The sequence below is a fragment of the Hirundo rustica genome, chromosome 7 (assembly GCF_015227805.2).
Source record: "Hirundo rustica isolate bHirRus1 chromosome 7, bHirRus1.pri.v3, whole genome shotgun sequence".
NCBI lineage: Eukaryota > Metazoa > Chordata > Aves > Passeriformes > Hirundinidae > Hirundo > Hirundo rustica.
Window position 1 is genome coordinate 18,858,750 of NC_053456.1, and position 20,976 is coordinate 18,879,725.

General features: G+C 37.3%; 1 protein-coding gene across 8 annotated transcripts in view; it reads right to left on the reverse strand.

Annotated features, from left to right (window-relative positions):
• Window positions 1-2,095: 2,095 nt before the first annotated feature.
• The window catches only part of STK39 (serine/threonine kinase 39), an 84,857-nt gene continuing 65,976 nt past the window's right edge, over window positions 2,096-20,976 (reverse strand). For all 8 annotated transcript variants that reach the window (XM_058421399.1, XM_040070255.2, XM_040070254.2 and 5 more), the window contains 2 exons: window positions 7,461-7,525; window positions 2,096-3,566 (listed from right to left, as the gene is read on the reverse strand). In XM_058421399.1, the coding sequence (XP_058277382.1) occupies window positions 3,492-3,566; window positions 7,461-7,525 (140 nt within the window). In that variant the 3' untranslated portion in view covers window positions 2,096-3,491. The remainder of the gene's footprint in view (window positions 3,567-7,460; window positions 7,526-20,976) is intronic.

The window sequence follows — 20,976 nt, forward strand, 5'->3', positions numbered from 1 at the left end:
TGAGAAGATCTGAGGTCAGCACTTGTCAGAAGGAAGAGATGTGCTCCTGTTCTCCTGGCACAAAAAGCATATGATGCCAACATAGGAAACAGCTTTCCTGGCCTAAAGCACACGCTGGAGTCCCACAAAATAAAAGGCTGGAAATGTCCCTTCTCTCCCACTCCTTTACACACACAGTTAGTCTCCAGACCTGTTTTTGTGCTAAGCTAAACACTATATTTATTTTCATCCTAACACTTTGAAACTAATAAATGCAGAACTGTGTTTTAACCAATTTTCATCTCAACCCACAGAGTTACTTTCAGCAAGCTAAAGCACAGCACCCTGGCATGGCTGGCTCCATGGACACCGACGTTAATCAGCCCACAGAGCCTGCAAGTGCCCAGCTGCAGGCACTGGCATATAATCATCATACATATAATTATATTTTTAGCACCATCTAATTAAGCTCTATTTTCCTGGCCTTAGAGACAGCTACATGGTAGCTCCCCTGTTCCAGCTTCACCTCATTAATTAGAGACCTTTTCTTTCAAACAAGACAGGTGCTGTAGCCAGCAACATCAGCACCACAACTATTCTGGAGCAAGTCATGTCACACATAAAGAACTTCACCCAGCTTCTAAACACTTTTCATGTAAACCTGAACAACTGAATTCCTACTAGTTTTCTCCCTTATTATTCAACAGAGGATGCGTATGTAACAACAAAGAAGCAAACTGCTATTACATTTTCCATTTACTTCTACTTTATCATAGCTTGCTCACTGCTTTCTACTGCAAGACACCATATATTTTCACCTTTTTTTACCTGCATATACTAAAAGTATAAACTACTTATAAATGTCATTTTAATACACTAAAGCTTTAATTACCCTACCGTTTTAAAAATACATTTTACTCACATTGTATTTATACACAATATCTCAACAGTAAAAACTAGAAAAGAAGTTTTAAAACCCAACACAGCTCTGATAACAGTGCCACACTAATTTGCTGCCTCACTGAACCACAGAAGCATCACCATGTTTCTGCACCAGACCGCAAGTGAGCAATAACTGTTATGACTTTATCTCGGCACAATACTGCTGACTGCTTCAATTAAAGCCTTACATTCTTTATTTAGATACCTCCCGCAGCCCCAACCAGCACAGCAGATGAGCACTTTTGGCAATTGCTACTCATACCCCAACACCTTCTCCCAGCTTCTGGGGACGCGTATAGCAAGCGGAACATCATTTTCGTCCAAATATACGTTCTATATATATATTCCACTTATTTTTCTAGAACAGTGGAAACGAGAAGCTTCCCTGAACATTCCCTTCGTCTAAGAAAGTAGTGTAGCAGCTAAGTACTTTGCAGGTGGTTTAGTCAAACCGTGCAATACTTAGACAAATGTACATTAAAATAGATTTAAAAAATCCCCTAGCAACGCTCAGAATTTAGCCCCTCCCCATCGCAGCGCGGCCGGTTATCACCTGGGTCACTGGTAGTGCACGTTTCACGCACCTTTTTGATTTACTCCCACTCCTGACAAAGGCGAACGCCCGGCTGCCCGCTCGCAGCCCGCCCCGCAGACGGACGCGCTGCCTTGTGAGCCCGCACGGCCGAGGCTGCCCGGGGCCGGAGCCCCGCCGGGCCCAGCCCTGCCCGCTGCCCAGAGACACAGGGCCCAGGCTCGCTCACCCAGGTGCTCGCCAGCCGCACGGCTGCCAAGAGCCGGCCCAGGCCCCGGGCTCGCCCACCAGGAGCTCCGCGGGCACCAGCGGCCCCAGGAAGCCTGACCGGCCCCAACCCGCCTCACCTGGGCCGCCGACCCCACCCCGGGCCCTCCGCTCTCCGCCCACACAAACCAGCAGCGCACGGGGCCTGCCTCGGGAAAACCATTGATTTCTTCAAGTAACCCCTTGAGAGCCTTAAAAATGTCTTCTGCAAAGCCCTGGAGAGCAAGGAGCCACAGCAACTCTCCGTCCCGAGGGCACGAGCAGTATTTCCACTTCTCCTCCCCAGCTGCTGCTCCCAAACTAAGCAAGGGCAGCAGCTTTTTTAGTAACAACTCCGTAATCCGCTCAGAACATGGAAATTCAAATACAAATCAGTTTGTGCAATACATCTTTATTTTAATTTTATTTTTTTAACCTTTGCAGTCATCTTGGAGTAATCATCATGTAAACAGTAGGATGGGATTACACTGAGTTATATGCAAATAGGTCTAGAACACCCGAACAATTATGACATTATAAATAACTTCTCGTAACAATATATATTTGCTGTTTTCAGTACATTAAAGAGCTGCCACTTATCTAGGATTAACTAGGAAATAGTTTAAAGTGTAACCTCTGAGAAACACGTCTCCAAATGAGGAAGTCTTTCTAAGGTTCCCTAGCTCCATAACATCTATGTCACGGGTTAAGCAGAGGACTACTTGGGTCGAAGTGTTTTCTTTGTAACAGAGTTTAACTTGATCATTGCACAAAGCCCTATTATTTTCACTCCACCTTGGTATTTTGCAGAATAAAGCTTCAGTTCCATTCTTCAAGTTTTTATTCACCTGTATGAAACCAGTTTCTATCATTAAGGGTAAGTCAGATCAGAGATGGGCACAGTAAGCGTTCTACCTTAACAACAGCTCACAGTAGCTCTAGCTCATGGACTCTCCAATAAAGCATAGTCAAAATACTCTAACACCTTTGCTCCTGTATATCCCCTCCTTGCTCTGATAATGATATATATTTATATATATTGTACCATATGTATGGTACTTCTAGAAAATGGAGATTATTTATATAAGCAGCCTCAGGCACATTCTTAAAACATTAATATCTGCAAGGCACCTCCCACTCCCTTGATGATCAGTTTGTGGACTGGTTTTTTGACACACAACCAACAAAGCTTGCTAATGCCAAATCAAATTATTTCAAAAACCCCTAGAAGTTACCAAATACTTCAAAGACATACCTGAAACTTTTTTAAATAGTGGGAGATTAACTGCAAATAGCACATAATCAAGTCAAATAATTTTCTTGTTACTAGTATGTTTAATGCATAAATATATGAAAAATAAAATTCACAGTCATTTTTAAATCTAGAATTCAAGTTTGGCTAATACTTCTAAACTTTTATATGTATGTTAATTTCTAAATGAAACAGAACAGAGGCAGTATTATCAACCACAAGTACAGGTAAAATAGTATCACTCAAAGTCTATGAAAGAAGTAAGCTTGATAGAAAGTTCTTCTTGTAATAATAAATACAGCCACCTGAGAGAATTTCCACAGGCTTTTCACTTAGGGGGAATCCAAATCAACTGCTAAGAGACATTTAGAGCATTTTGAACGTTAACAGCAGCGGTGTAGCTGTGGGCTTTGCTTGTCCTGACTTTGTGAATTGCTAGATAATGAAGCAGAACTCAGTGTGTGGTGCATTAATTTTCCTTTGCATCTAAGCTGGCTTTTTCGCAATCTCACAATTCGGCTTGGGGTCAAGGGACAGACATCAGCTGACACTTAACTGAGCAAAACCAATCAGTTTCACTTCATCAGGAATCTCAGTGCCATCACAGCCAGAGGCCTGCAAGTACAAACAGAAATGTTTAGTATATCACGCTACAAAGGAGCATTTGACAGCCAGGATATAAAGTTTCCCCATATTGCCCAGTCAGCAAACAGCTTGATTGAAGGAAAGCTTTCAGACTGCTTCATGTGGCCTCTGTCAGCATCGACCAATTGCATCCTTAATTTTAGCAAACTCCTGTAGTAAGTATTAAAAAATCTGGGAAAAAAATATACTGGGAAATGGACAATGAAATATCCAAATTCTTTAAACCAAACTTTCCAGATGAGCCAAATTTGCTTTTTCATAGGAACAAACAGTTTTCACTCATGAAGAGCATCTAATACACGTGTATAAAATACACTTTTTACCACTGTGCTGTACACAGCAAATGTCTCATAAGTCTAGCCAGCAATTTCATTTGAAATACTAACTAGCTGAATTTTTAAACAAGAAATTGAAGCAGTCTACAAAGAGTAAATACTAATATTTGCAAAAGGACAGCTCCCTCCTGACAGTACAATCTAGTACTTAAAACTGTACAGTTTAGATTCTTCAGTAAAGCCTGTCACCAAACAAACTGGCACAAGTGATCAGTTCATTTTTCATATGTAACAGTGAGAATATAAAACCACTTTTCTCAGGACTAAACTATTACTTTAGGTCTGTTTTAGAAAAAACATGCTGGAAGCAAAGTATTTTTATGTTTTGATTTTTAAACACAAAAGTTGCTTCTGTAGGACAAAAGAGACGTTTTAAATAAAGGGGTTTATACATTTTTATCTGTATGGTAGATAAGTCAAAATATGAATAGAATTGGATTAAAAGTGTGCAACTCTAACTTTCTTATGACAGATGCCTTCAGATTGTTTTGCATATCACAAAATATCCCCAACAGAACAACTGGTTTACCCTATAAAAATACTTTTAATCCTTTTTTGCATTAGTAGCAGTTGAACCCTTTAATAGAACGGGTTCGTGAACATGCGCCATAAGGTAACAAGCTCTCAAATTGTGCATACAAGGTGCACTAAGTGACACAATCCATTGAATTTTCATGACCAGAAATAAAACTGTGTTGACACTTGTGGAAGCATTACATCAGGCTACTCCTCCAGTTTACTTGAGCAGACTCAGAGAACAGTTCTCTCTTCAGACAGTATTTCACAGCTCTTATTCCACAGAAGCAGCAAGTCAGAGGTCTGAGATCATCCCTCTTGGTTACTATTCAGATATCTGAATGGTGCTTGGATTGGGAATTTGCCAAATAAATGGGAGTCTGAATTTTGCATTTAAAATTTAATGCTAAAAAGCCCTAATGCTACTAACTTCGTTCTACACTCTAACTAGCCATCAGTCTCCTCAAAGCCATGCTAAGCAACATATCTAGATGCATATAGATTTTTAAATGTCTTCTTTATCAATAAATATTATCTTATGTCTATTTAATACACCTGGAATCTATTAGCTTAGCTTAGCATAAATACAAATACAATACACAAACTGCAACATAAAAGTATTCAGTAGAGACTGAACACTCTTTTTCATTATTGGCCTTTTTTCCACCCTTTTTCATAAGCAAAGTCCTAACACAAAATGCAAATTATGCTGTGCAGTAATTCTGTGTTTCCTCAAGTGTTTCCAAGATTATTTGTGTATTAAATCCACATCCTTCCAAAAGTGTGGACAGCTGGATCCTACCGGGAAGTTTTCATTCTGTGTTAGCCAAGATAACTAGAGGATATTTAATACTATATATGTTCTGCAGAATGGCATTATTCTAAGAGCAAAGATACATTGTTTAAAAATGTGCAAGAGGGGGAATCCAACCCCTGCCATCCAGGCACCTCGCCTTAGAAGTTTTCTTTACTATTTTGGTAATAATTAAATACAAAAATAGTTATGACATAAACAATTGAATTTTCTGAATGGATATAGGATTAGCTACGTTTAGATCTTTAATCCCCATTAAATATTTACCCACAAAATGTGTCTTAATCAAGTTGTATACAAGTGTTCTCGAAATCATTGAGATCTTGCTAAGAGGCAACAAAGACCCAATAGTGCATACAAAGATATGAGAGAGTTCTCATAGGCAACAGTTAATTTAGCAACTTCACTATACAATATAGAAATAGGCAGAAGCAGAACATAAATTAATCCAAGGAGAAAAATAAATTAGGATTTTGGAAAAATTAGGACCGTACTTCTTGTACTGTCTTTCCCTGTCAAAATAGGAACTAGTGCAGGAAACCTAGGTCAAAAGTATAAGGAAGAAACTAAGGTTAAAAATTAACCTATAGAATTGCTACCTATTCAGTGGAACTTACTTACAGCAGGGACAAAGACACTGATTGTGGATTGTCTACTAATTTTGATTATGGTAAGGAACAAGATGATAGCAGCATCCACTCACTGGAATCTGATGTTCTATGTGTCACTGAGAGAACCCCAGCAATATATCCAACTGAATCACCAAAAAATAGAAAAAATATCCCAACCTAAATTTTCAAGTGGATTTGTTTTGAACATATATAACCTGGATACTATGGGATATTACATTTTGGAATCACAAGCCTCTATTTTAATTGAGGGAATGAGAAACCCAGGCTTCTGCAGAGCCTCTGGAATATCTGTTATCTAAATGCTCTTGGTGAGATGCCATTTACTACACAATAAAGCCAAGTCAGATATTTAGACAGCAAGAGCACAGATCAGCTGCAAAAAGAAAAGCATTAGCTTTTGAGCTATATTTATAGCAAAGGCCAGAGAAAGAAAAGAATTTGAGTTACATGCCTTTATTCCCCTACCCCAACCCCTTCTCACAAGTAATGTGGAAGTTCTGGGGATTTTACTGGACTATAGAGGAAAAATGAGTTCAAAATGAGTCAGCTAAAACTCCTCAGCTCTGTATAAAGAATGACATGGGAAGATGAGTCTTGAATTAATACATCATCATCAATTAGGTCTAAAAATGGCTCTCTAGAGCAGCTGCTTTTATAAACAAAGCTATGAGTCTGGAGGCCTGCTTATCTAACAGGCATTCAGTCTAGTCTCTCATGTGACAGAGTCACTCTCAGCAAAAGGTGCTGAAAGCTAATTGGTATTTACATAACTAATATCTCAATAGCTTCAGGTATATACATTTTTCAACTTAATTTTAACAAGAAATAAAAACAAACACAGCACGTCAATTCTGACTCAAGTTTCTGTAATCGAAATTTATTAATATTAAATTAAATCTATCATGCTGCGATCAAAATTGACCAAAATTAAGGACCCATGGTCCAGTGTACAAAATGTAGCACAGAAAGGAGTCCCAAGCCCCAATCCAGGGTCTGATGACATACATACAGAAGACAGAAAGAGGTGGAGGAGAAACAGCAATGAAATACGGTCGGAGAAAGACCAACTTGCAGGGGTGGATGGTCAACTGAAAGAAAGTTGAAAAGAAGAACTAAGGAGAAGCAAACAGTGGAGAAGGTGATATGCATGCAAGAAAAATGGGGGCAGGTGTTTGAAAAAATGGGGCTGGAGCAGTATGTCCATGAGCAGATGACACATCAGCCCGGGTGGAGCTAAGGGGGTAGGGGTGAAGGAGTACTGACCTAGCTATTACAGTTCGCTCTGCTTTACTTGTTCCTGCAATTCTTCCCAGGGGTTTTCTTACTGCAGCTTCTCACCTAAACCTCAGACTGCCTCAGAATTCATGTGACTGAACCTCCTTCCCCATGTAGTTATGGAACTGTCCTGTCAAAACAGGGTTTAAGCTTTTGCTCTAATACATGGCAATGTCAGTAACTTATCTGTCCACACATTTATTCAACAAAATTGCTGTAACTGAGATAGAACCCAGATTCTATGTGAATATTGTGATAATTTATTGGTTTCTTCCATTGATGCTTTACTTACCAACTTAAAAGTCAATGTTTTCAAGGCCTTTGGATCATCTACTATCTTCTGTAAGTTAGCAGCAACTGTAAAAGACAAAAAATATGACTTACAGAAAATTGCATTCACTTGACATCAAGCCTTTTGTTGAATCTTCTACTTAATTCTACACATATGCATGTCTTTAAATTACCACTTGAATATTTAATCACTCTCTAGCTGTTGTTTCAGAGGGCTGTGGGCTGCCATAAATCCTACTTCCTTTCTTTCGCGGTCACTGATGATTTGCGACTATGTGAACTGATTCAAGGGGGATATTCTGCCTGAAAACCAAATGACAGGAAAAGAAACCCTACTAATTTTCAGTTTAGTCTAATCCATAAACAGTTAACAGTCACACAAATGCAAGTGCAAGGAAGATGGGAGAATCACACAGCCAAGGATAAGTTGATGGCTGACATGATTTATACCACATTTCTGCTATAGCCAGGGCCACTCTCAGCATCAGCTTCTACCAGAACACTGGGCTCACTGTCCCCTCTAACTGGTTTTATACATGTGCTTCTCTTCCTTTTCTGGGCTGGCACTAACACAGACTCTGGGTGATACGTTACAGATCACCAGCAGGAAAAACAACAACAACAAAAAAATAGTTAAAATATGAGAGTGACACAAAAAGAGCTGATCTTCAAACTACTCTCTTAGAAAACATGATCAAGACTTGTCAACTAACAGCAAAAACACTTTAACTGGATGAACAAAGCTTAAGTGTCCAGAAAAATAAGCTCTATGCTGTAACAGAAAGAGCAGGAAGGTAACAATTTACTCTTTGAAAACAAAGGAGACTGCAGAAAATTAATAAACGCTTTTTCTATCAAAACACATTGTTCTAACAATATTGCTACCATTAATCTTTACCAAAAAAACCCCAATATCTGCTTTCAGCTTTGTATGTTTACTAAACTGGTTCCCCAGCTTTGCACAGTCACAGATCCTGAACTAAATCAGACCAAATCATTAAGGGCCTTTGTTCAAGACTGATGGATGAGCACAAGATGTCATCAACAGGATATGAGCTTGAGATAAATATTTCACACCTGGCAGAGCTGTTTAAATAAGATTATAAAAAGGAAATGAACAGGTATTAAGTAGCAGACGTTACTTAGTACACTGACTAGGTGAATACCATAAAGCAGAGAAGCAAGAAAGTTGCTGCTCACGAAGAACTCTCTCCACATAATTCATGTGGTGGAAGATACACACCAAACATTTGCAGGTTCCATGTCCTACTGCTACAAACTTAGGTTTCTGCTTCCTCCACCTTCTAACATTGTGATGACAACATTTTCACTCCCACTGTGCCTGATCATGCATGATCCACTGTGTAATACAGGGGAAGTACAGTATCTAGCAAGGGAATTTAGAGAAGTAAACAATTAGACCAGTCTACCACTGTTAAATGCAAATCAATTTTTTGTGGATCTCATTTTCTTTATACAATTAAAATGGCATCAAGGATTGTTTATACGCTTGTAATAAATTTAACTGGATATGAAAATGTGTTTAAAATGGAAAACAGGACTCAAAAGCAAGCATAAGGTACATTTTGTAGAGAACACTTTTTGTAAAGAAAATCATTAACCTTCACAGTTAAATGAACTAAACTACAGGCAGTACAATAGGAAGTCTTTCCATTTTTAAAGCTTCATTATTCATAAACTTTCTCATTCTAGCAATTACAATCAGTTTTTATTTTAGTCACACAATTCACTTCCACAATCTCTAAGTCAATTTAATTGCAATGCCTCCTACCTGATAAAACACATGCAAATCAATATAATGCTTTTCATTACAACTGATATTTAGAATCTTAGGAACATTCCTCCTCATGTCTCCTGAAGTAAGGATGGTATAGCTTCCATTTTTTATGTTTTAAAAATTTATAAAATACAATCATGCACTCAAGAGCAGCTCTGGTTTATCCAAATCTCTGTAAAACATATCTTAAAGGGAAAAAAAAAAAAAAAGGAAAAAATTCTCCAGCTAGTGCTAGCTGGCTTCACTGAAAGGAAGGCAGTGCTACAAAAGCATTGGGTCCTAAATCCAAAGATTTCTAACTTCACCTAAATAAAATGTTACAAAAAATACAAGCTTCAAGTGCACGCAAGTCTTTAGGAGGGGAAGCTGTTCATTTGATGTTGACCAGCTGTGGAACAGCTAAGGCAAGTCAGTGTGCTGCTGGGCTATTCCCCAGGGAGCAAAACCTTCCAGCTGCCCTTAGGCAGCTCTGGCAAAGGTCTTACAACTGCATTTACAAACAGCAGCCCACGATGGGCAAGTGCTTAAATGAACTAGCATACAGTAAGGTAAGGGGCATCCTAGATGTGACAGGCAGCATCAAAGCCTTTAAAAACCATAACCCTTCCTGCTGCTGATTGATTCTTTAGCAGGGAAGAGATTAAAAATTTCCAAGTAAAAATGGCAAAATTAGATTTTCAATATATGCAAATAGTTAATGTTAATTATGTTGTTGTTGTTACTTAAGCACTGTATCAGAAATGAGTGGTATTTTAGATGGTTATCATTCCTCAAGAAAGCCGAGAACTGTGCTCACAGTAAAAGGCTACAGGGACGCTGTTTTATTTATTTACTTGTCTTTACTTTTAATATGAACTCAAATCAGAAACTTTTACATATTAAATATGGTTTATTTTTGTTTTTCTGTTGGACTATAACTAGAGTGGGACATGTGCAATCAAACAGAAGATTAAGAGGATTTAAGGGTAATTTGTCACATTATTTTCAGGTTATGCCTGAAAAAGAGAATGCAGACCTATAAAGTCCACTATATTAGAATACAAGTTTACATTAAGAATAGTCACACCTGCAGTTTCCAACGGAGAGATCTTTTCAATTTTAGTCGTACATGTTCAGCATTTTCAAGCCCAACTAGCATTTCACCTCTGACTTTGGTAATTTGTTTTACATTTTCTGGCCTTTACAGAAAGGCAATAGAAATCATTTAGCCAAAATAATGTCATTAATCACAGTCAATCAAGCCACTGTGAATGCAAATCCTCCCCAAAGCCTACTCTTTCTGCAATACCTGAAAGCAAATGTAATTATCATCAACCAAGAGCCAAGTATTTGCACATACTTACCTACCAAAACCATACCACCCTGCTGGTATCTTTTTAATTTTTCTAACTCCTTGCTTTTGTTTTGCTAGGTCTTGCTCTTATTTAGACCACAAGGGCAAAAATTAGAGGCAACTGCCTGAATTTGGGTATCTAAAGTCAGCATTTCAGGAAACCCTAAAATATGGATCATTAGCTTTAGGGATGAGACAATCATTACTCTTTTCACCTTAATGCAAGCCAAACCTTCCAGGAGTTCAGTAAGTACACAGCTTTGGATGTGTCCCTCTGCACCTAAAATGTTTAAGATCTGGGTTCAAGTGGTAACTGAAATCCTTTGGAGCCTGATGGAGTCACCTAAGAAAAACATAACCCATAAACTGCAAGTGTCCCTAGTTTAGGTAACTTCCACTGGAAACAGAGCCTGCAGCACCGGCAGTGGAAGCCATCCAAGCAGGTGTAAGTCCTTCCTGAACGCCTGCAGTCCCTTCCAGTAATTTCTCTAGACAGTTTGGGGATCCCATACAGTGAAGACATCCTCAGAATTATAAATACAACAACATACTCTACAGCCAACACTTCATCCTACTTTAAATGCAATTAAACTACGCTATCATTTACCATAAATATAACTGACCACTCCTAGAAATATATTTCTAAAAATTTAGGACTATTACTAAACCTACGCGGTTTGGACCACTAGGTATGCAAATTTCCCCCAAAGACACCAAAAAAAAAAATTATGCCAGGTATAAACTCATGACAGTAAAGAATCCTTTCACTTACAAGCAGTTGCTGTTACTGTTCATTCCTACTCAGAATGAGTGGTCACTTTAGGCAAGTTAAAAATCCCACTTATTTTTAAGTGGAACTATTAGGCTTTATTGATGAAAATCTCCCCCAGCTACTGGATTTAGGCTCTTTTCACTCAGGAAGATTATTTACTAGACTGAGACTCACTAACCCTCCTATTACAGTTCACATGCAAAGTTCTAATTTGGCTTAAATATGACAAATGAGACTAAAGTTTCTAAATTAACCCAATCGCATCTGCAAAAAATAATAAGAAAAATAACCATCCCATTCTCACCACCTTTCCCCACCCCACAGTCCCAACAATTCCTGTATTGCAGGTAGGTGAACAAAGTCAATTTAAGACAGTAACACCCTCCCTAAAGTAAAAAGGAGTTTCACACTAGGACTTTCTAGAGAGGCAGGAATTGTTTTCTCCACTGATACTTAAATTATTTGGAAAAGTGAAGAGCACTGTAAAATACATCTCTTTACACCTTATCTCTAAGTTAAGTATACTGCAGTTCCTGTTGACAAAGCCATTTTTCATTCAAATACCCTGAAGTCATGACTTGGATGTTGTATTTGTGAAATTCATAGATTAGCCTGCCTGCAAGGAGCACTAATTGATAATTAAATTCCTGTTGGGAATTCACTGTTTCTACAAGGCCTGGATATTCTATACTCAACTTTATTTAGCAGAGTGTTTTCTCAATATGTTATGGCCATGCACCTATAAAAGTCAGAAGAAGAAACATGAACAAGAAAAAATAAAATGGTGATAGAAAAATCTTTGCCAGCAGTAACCTCAGGTAAATAGAGTATACTTCAAATCATGCCTTGGAGCAAAAGCTCTCTTCAAACATTAGCAGCAGTTAGGACAAGAGGCTTTTTGTTGTTTACAGCAATAAATGAGGTGCTGTTCACTTTCTTTAGAAGGCTTCTGAAGGACATGTAATCAACCTACACACCACAAATCATTCCAGGTTCTTTTGCAGGTTTTGCTCGGTGACAAATGGTTGTGCCATTCTGACAAAATAAGTGTCTGCACTTGCAGAACATGCAATAGGAGAAAAGGTCAAACCTAGCATATAAATATACACAACACAGGCTGCTAATTGCAGTTGGAATAAATAAAAACCCCCACATAACTAGAGGCTTTGGCATGTTTATAGTACAAATGACTTGCTCTTTGTTATATTTCAATTATGGCCAATCACATAAATAACAGTTTTTCAATGAGTGATCGATATGAGGTAACAGAACAAAAAAAGGCCCCCTTCAAGATCTGACAAATATAAGAGAATAGCCAAACTTTGGGCACTCTCAAATAGCTGGTTTGCTCCTGTGATGTGATAAAGCTCTCCCTCTTACTTAAAATTCTTAACACGGTATGAAACTTAACCCTAATGGCTTCCGAAGAGGGAAAACTTCTGGAAAAGTTAAAATTAATGAGACAGCAAATAAAGCTATATGAAGTACAGTTAAACTATTTCCAGTACAATGCCCACCCAGCCAACTAAGCCAGAGCCATCTGGCATAAACACAGACACAAGCAGAATCTAAAGCTTGCGACGATATTTCTGGGGTGCTCTCAAAAGAATAATGATTCATCTGCTTTTCCATTTTGCAAAGAATGGATGGGCAACCTCAGAAATAGCTCATGAACTCATGCTTAGGTTCAACAGTTTGCAAAGTTATTGCATATTGTAATCCTGAATTTCAGATATGAGGAAAGGGAAGTATTATTCAGGCACAAAATTACTGTCACCAAAAAAGAGAAAAATTATAACCTTGGAGAAAATGAAAAATATTTTTAATAAGTTAAAAGTGAAATTTTTTTATGTAGTCTAAAACTCAGTCTATAAAAAATAGCTACCTTCAACTGTTCCCTGCTTCATCAACAGTACAACTGTTAGAGAAGACAAGCTCAAACCTCCACAGATTTATTGGCTTTCCTGCTGATTGTTTCAAATATTACCTCTTCCCCCACAGCAGGCAGTTATTTTTCCATTTTCATCTGATACATGGAGCTCACCATAATTAACTGCCTTGGGAGTCTGCTGGTTTGAGGATTAATGCTGTGTTCTCCTGTATGGGTCTTAGGACGCAGGGTGCCTGAGTAGCAGGGAATACTTTTCAGTGGAATTATCACTCCTAAAAATTCAGCTACTTGGTAGAGTTTTCCTCCAAAGGGCTGAATTTATTATGCACGTTCTTGAGGCCATTTCACACATTGCAAGAGGTTCATTGCAATCTATGCATTCATTTATATTTCATATTTAACAGTTTTTTTCATGTAATTGCAAGTTCAGAATGAAGTCAAAACTAAGTTTTAAAACCTAGCTAGTACTGGATTATAGTATATTATACAAACAATGAAAACAATCAGTATTTAGAGCTTTTGTTAACGATTCCTCCAGATCTCTGTCTCTCTTATTATCTAACAGCTCACCAACTGTGTGCCTTGAAAGATTAAAGGGCTCTTCAAAGAGAGATCAAAAAGGTCACTTAAATGTAATCTGATCCCATTAGTTCAATCATTCAGGATGCTCGTGAAAAAAACCCTTCAGTTTATGTTGCTCAGTAGCAAGGGAAATATTAAAGTATTTGAAGATCTATGGCAGCTAACCAGCAAGTATTTATTGCTAGAGGATTGCAAGGACCTAGACACGATTCTTGTAAGTAAGAAATAAAAGAAAACAGAAAGATCAACAGCAAACCTGGCTTCTCTTCTGAGGAAGTTACTGGACACTGATACGACAGAAGCATTAAAAACATTTAGAAATGTATTATTTATGAAGAGGCTGACCTTGGGAACTTATCAAAGGGTGATTAAGGCTCACAAATTTGTCTGAATTCTCGAAGTGTGTTGTTCAATCAGTAGATATAGATAAAACAGCAAAAATTATCTCCATTTCAACATTTGATACTATGGTAATTCCCAACAGCTCAATCTGCAGCCTCACCATCACAGAAAACACAGATTAAAGAGGGTAGGTACAGGACACCAGAGGCAGTTCTGCTTTGAAAGGAATGCCCAGACTGAATGTGGTCTCCTACAGCACCACAGTGAACAGGGACCCTAGTGAACAATTTCCACCTGCACTTTCCACAATTTAAAGCAATTATTAACACCACTTGAGCTCTGTGGTTCATTTGAGTTCTGAGCCCCAATACTGTATTAATTCCTTATTCTATGCAGACATCCTAGGTTTAGGCTGGTTCATGGCATTTTTGACATTAAGGACATTAACCAGCATTTGGCACAAGAGACTTCTTGGTTGAGACCAAAGCTCTACCAACTAACCAATTACCCTAGGTTATTCAAAGGAAAGGCAGAGGCATCAGGGTGGTATATTCCTGGCTTACTTCAACCCACAAATAAAGACTTTAAATATTTACTCTTGTTCAAACTGGAAAAAAAAAAAAATCTCAACACGTTTACAAAATAATAGCAGACATCTTCACGTTAAGATCAATTAACATGGAGTATTGATAGCCAGGGCTCACAGGCAAAAACTGGAAAACTGAAGATTGGTAAAGTAACATAAAAGTTGTAATTTTTCTTTGGGTAACTGATGGAAAAATTCACACCCAACAGAAGCAGTGTATTTTATAAAACAGGAGTACTGTATCCAAATAGAAACCGATATAAGTTAGTGCTAGAAATTTACCTATATCAATTCCAAAAACACATTATTAAGCTCCTGAATTCTCAATTACTTAGTATGGGTATCTGATCCCAAGGAAACATTTTGCATTCTACAGTCTGTGAGAAAAAACAAAAAACAAAAACAAAACCAAAACAACAACAAAAACACAAAAAAAACCCACCACACACAAACACAAAAACACCACACCACAAAACCGTAACTGTGACAAAACTGACGTGGTTTTATTGATAAATTATAATATTAATACAACTGGAAATTGTACCTTTTCCCAGAAACTTATGAAAAAAATACTTTCCTTTATAAAAGGATAACTAGAATATATTTGGATAATTAAATACTTATCTATTTCAGACCTTGATTCTTCATGTGCCTAATGTAGTAGATTATTTAGGAAGGAGAGGGATGAATATATACATATTTTATCACTTCCCCTTCATTTTGATGATCCTGAGCATTCTAAACCTCAGACTATTCTCAAATGAACATTTAAAATAAATTTAGACCTGCTGCCCAACACTGCTAGTAGGGCTATTTAACAAGCTTGAGATACTACAGTAAATTATTCTCTTAAATTCTCCATACAACAGAATGAGAGTACTAGGTTGAAAAAAAAAATCATTTCCATGTGACTGAATGTAGAAATCAAGTGTTAGTTTTCAGACACAGGTTTTGACAACAGTTTGAGAATCATCAGGACACTGAAGACAGCTCTAACAAGTATCTTCATCACGCTGGATTAGATCTGAAATACAGGGCTATGCAGAAATAAGACAGGTCATATTCTGCTATGCATACTATTACTTTGCAATCTCCTTTCCCTATCAGATCTTCACAAGTCCTCCTGTCCCAAGTTCAGCCATGAATTATAGATAATGTTCTGACAAAACTATTAAGAAGATGAAATAGCAGCCAGGCTACTTCAATACCTTGTATCTGAAACTTGAAACAAAAAGAATATATTTAGAAAAGGTTCCCTGATGTGCTGGAGTTAGGTTCTGAAATAGAATACATCTAGTTTGAAGAACCTCAATAAATTCATATTTTGACATGCTAACCCCTGGCAGAGAAGTGAATGTCAAGGAAATAAAGAACAGCAAGTAAATTATTATTGAAAACAGGAGCATTACATACATTGCTGCTTCTGCAATTTCTGATTCAAATTCAAAATTGGGTTTTTTTTGTTTTCGTCTTAACTAGAAAGGAAAGCCCTTGAAACTTTGATTCAGATCTATGAGGGGTAGAGAGTTTATCTTATTGTATCAGGCAAAGCTCAGACTAATCCCACTAATCATATGGATTTATTCCTCATTTGCACACTTAAGTAGGAACTGGTGGACTGCAGGTTGAAAAAAGGAACTTTCTTTGAAGACAGTTGCCAGTTCTACGTTTTTGGGGTTTTTTTTCTTTTTCTTTAAAATAACTAAAAATTATTACTTTATCATGGCTGTAAGACAAGCACATTCACTATGACACATGAACATGCATTTGTACGTGTGAAGAAAAATTTGCACACTTGGAGAATTTCTTATATCACATATTTATAGTTCTGCCATAAACCACAGCAACAGTGATTATTAACCTAACACAATTTTTTTTTCCACCTTGAACCTTTATGTTTTCACCACACTGAAAATTCACCGCTTCCGTGAAACCTGCCAGCTTCACACAATACACTTCCTGCAGTGCACTTTTATGTCCAACATAGAAAGTCTAAAATAACTTAGGCGAAATTAGACACAAAAATTCATTAGCTGCAGGTGCACCTCAAGCTTCCAGAACTCCCGGCAGTCTCACCATTATGAGTCACCCTTCAGTGCATTAGCTCTAAATGAGCCAGATGTGTTGAAATATTTAAGTCCTTATTTAAGCCCCCAGGGACTATAGAGGTATTATTCCACTTGCAATGCATTAGCATATCTTGCTAAAGAGATACTGAGTTACACACACATGTTGAAGGCACATAGGTTTCTACAAAATGCATTAAAATACAGTCAGGTTTTCATTAAATCGGTATGTTTTATTTCTGGATAATACATTAAAAGTAAACAAAGTACTTAGTCTATCTAATTTAGTTGAAATTGATTGGTAAGAATCTAGAAAGGCATTTTCTTATTAGAAACTTTATGGGTGCACTGAGATTTGGAATAAATAAAATTGTGATACATTTAACTAAAAATTCAGTTATTTGACTCAGTTTGAACCACAAGAAAAAAAAAGAAAACTTCTAAAAAATTTCCTAAATATTACAAAAATCAGTGCACCTCAAAACATTACTGATATTAAATGACAAACCTAAGGTGCCTTCATATAGTATGGGGGGTACTCCCATACTGCTCTTTGAGCACAAAAATACATGCAGGATGTTTTCCACTCATGCAGATCTATCCCATTTCCTAACTGCAGTAAGAGAAGTTGGAATTAGTTGAACAAAAGTCATCACTTCATTCAGTTTCAAAGATGACTAATCTAACAAGACAAAGTAAAACTAAGTCTAAGCAAATGAAGAGCAAAACTTAGGAAAGCAAAAGGACATTTACCGTGTAGGTCCATGGATTTTCTAGGAACGTGGATTATCAATGCCACCAAAAGCTAAGTGTACCAACAAACTGGGCTGGTGCTTTTTCATCATTCCATTTCAGTATGAAAGTACCTTCAGCATCATCAGACATCCTACTCTATGACAGTCAGCTGTTTCAATTTCAAATGCTTTAATACGGTGATTAATTGGTAACTATATATTATTGCTATATATATTACTTACTGTTGAATAACCCTTGAAATAATGTTTTTCTGGATTTGGCCAGATACATGAACTCATGGCCAATAACCTATCCACAGCCATGGCTGGGCTTTCCTTGTAAACCTAGTTGCCAATTTAAGTTCTGTTTACTTACCAAAGTAATTGTATTGAACTATTATGGCATCTATTGCATTCACCCTTCTGAGAAAATATTCACTATGCCGATGAAGAAGCTTGCTACTTTCAAAATATGACCTCATTACAAAATACAATCTCTTGGGTGTTCAGCTGGTTCTTCTAAACCCATCAGGCCTTTCAGCAGGAAGCTTTTCTTTTTTTAACTGACTAAAAGCTTTTCCTATGGTTACTAGGAGGGTATCTCCAACATCCAAGACTTTCAGCAGTAGTTTATGTCACATGTATTTAAGAGTGGAGGTGTATCTTCCATGATGCTCAACATATTCAGAGATACTTTTTTGATGGAAACATCTTTTAAAAGATACATTAATATAGTAGAGGGCAACTGCACGTTTGATGGCAGGGACATCAAGGCTTTTATTTAAGAAGTATTCAGGAAGGTGAGTGGTGGTGGTTATGTATATACTGCAGTTTAATAATTGTAAATACACCTTCAGGTTCTGAAATTTAAGCAAGGAGTCCAGAAAATTAACTGTAGTCTAAAGCTTCATTGTAATTTTTGCATATTGTATATACCAGTGGAGTAGGACTGCAACTACGTGATTTTCAACAGATTGACTGTTGATATGATTTGAGTTTTTCTATGGTATCAAAACCATAATGAAGCATTACCTGATGGACATTTACCAGCTAATATACGTGTACTGCATGCAGAGAAGCATTATCTCAAAAGGAATTTTGAAAATATTCCAGATCTGATTTAACACAGATATTTCAGTACTGTATAAAAATAATTCATCAGCAAGATACCACTGGCTGCAAGGCTCATTCCCCTCTGCAAACACGAACTCGAGTCTGCTCTAAAACAAATTCTCTGTGCTGATTCCTGTGAGCTAGGGACCTTCTGTGAAATAATGCTAAAGGAAAAGAAACCAGCCAATCAGAGCCAAAACTGAACATGCAAGCTGGAATTTTTCCTTTTCTGCAGAACAGGTAGCTGAACCTAGTGTTTCTCAGAAAGGAAATCTTCCTGGGAAGCCTGTCTTAAGTGAAGCAAATCCAGAAAGACTCCAAAGGTGAAGCAAATTCTATAGAACTTAACGTGTCAGATGTTAAATTCTATACACTAACAACTTCAGCTCACACATGCCCTGGCCCTAATTTCCACAACAGCTTCTATATAAATGTCCTTTCAGTAGATCCACTGTTATACCAACAAATTGTTGAGTTCACCATTAAAAAAAAGGTATTTTCACCTTCCTCTTTTATCCAAGTCTCTACACATTTCAGCATCCATGAAGAGAATCTACAGAACAACTTTCATGAGACTATCTCAGAACCTTTTCATTCAGGTTACAGAGGCTGAATTTCTGCCTGCTTCAGCTAAAAAATGAAAGGTAATTTATCACCTGCTTTCAATCTGGAAACTAATGGAATCAATTATAGTGAAGGTTAACCAAGCCCTTCTATACTATTCCCTTCTTCCTATATAGGAAGATTATAAACCTTTTAATTTTGAGTGAACGAGGTGCTAACATAATTTTACACAGAAAATGAGTTTTGTAAGCAGATTTATATTTTAAGCACCATCTGCTCTCTTACATGACTTCTGGCTTCAAACTGAAACACTTCTTAAGATTGCACTGTTACAGTGAAATATTCTAATGAAAGGAAAATTTAATATTTTACTTAATTAAAGCAAAATCACATCTTGCAGAACTTTTCTTTCAGTAAAATATTAAATCTGAAGTAATTTTCTAGGAAGGTAACAATGTCCAAACATATCTGAAAACTTCACAGGTGAAGCAGACACGAGATTATAACACAAATTCTCTCAAGAATCTGTGCCTGTGGAGCTTGAGGCAAGCTACATCATAAAAGCCCCAACATATAAACTAAATAAAGATTAACACAAATTAAATATAAATTACTAAAATTAAATATAAGTTAATTCATTTCATTATATACAAGAAATTTTATTTCCGTAGAATTTTTTAGTACCACAATAAAAGATAAAACATGAAAGTACAGAAGGAACCATCATAATCCTAAAAATCAAAGTCTGATGCAATTCAAAACAGAGACTATGCAAGGAAGTAAACTTTTGTCACTAACTAGACAGCATCTCTAACCAAGCCTGCTAGGGAAAATCTTCTTTCTATGTATGTGCTTATTCAAGGGCTATCACTATGGGATGGGAATTTGCCACGAGGGACATCTATTTTCATTTGCCTTTCCCTCATCATGCCCCTTGCAAGATGATAACAAATCCCATTCATGCTGCCATTTCCACAGAAGTACTGACACTTTGCATTGAAAGAGGACTCTGCAGCAAAGGGAAAATGAAGAAGGGAAAAGATTTCTCACTGGGTCTCAACGGGATTTGCACTGCAACATCACCAGCTGTGACTCAGAGTGCCACCTGACTGCCCAGGCAGGTGGGATAGCCAACAAATAACAATGCTTTTGGTAGCCAGAAAACTAATTTCTTTTCTTCTAAATGAAAATCCTGCCAAAAATATTAAGTAGTAAGGTAACGACATTTTTTTCATACTGGATGTTTAAATGACAACAAACCAAGGCCAAGCAAGGCTTGAACCCTTAAATAACCAGGCAGTAGAAGTGACTTTAAGAGTGCCTACAGCTTGTACCATCTGCAAGCCTCCACAAAATACTTTTTTCTTTAGAAATAAAGGTAAAAGATCAGATAGAAATTTTAGTTCTTAGATCAGAATTAATCTGTATTCTGATCATCCAAAAGCAAAAAGTACTGGCTTCTCTCAGAAGGAGTTTAACTACAAATGCAGTGAGAGTGTGTTTTAGATAGTTTTCCAGGCAAGTCATGAACTTCTGGAGTTGCAAAACACTCTCCATACCACTGAGGAGTTTGGTAAGGAGATTTTAACCTACTGATAAGATTTTTTTGACCACAACACAAAAATTGACTTGGTTGTATTCCTCAATTCAGTTCTCCCTCATCTAGCATATACTATCCCGCTCTGATTTTGGTGACTGTACATCTACTGGTCTTGAGCAACCAGAATAAAGGAAGA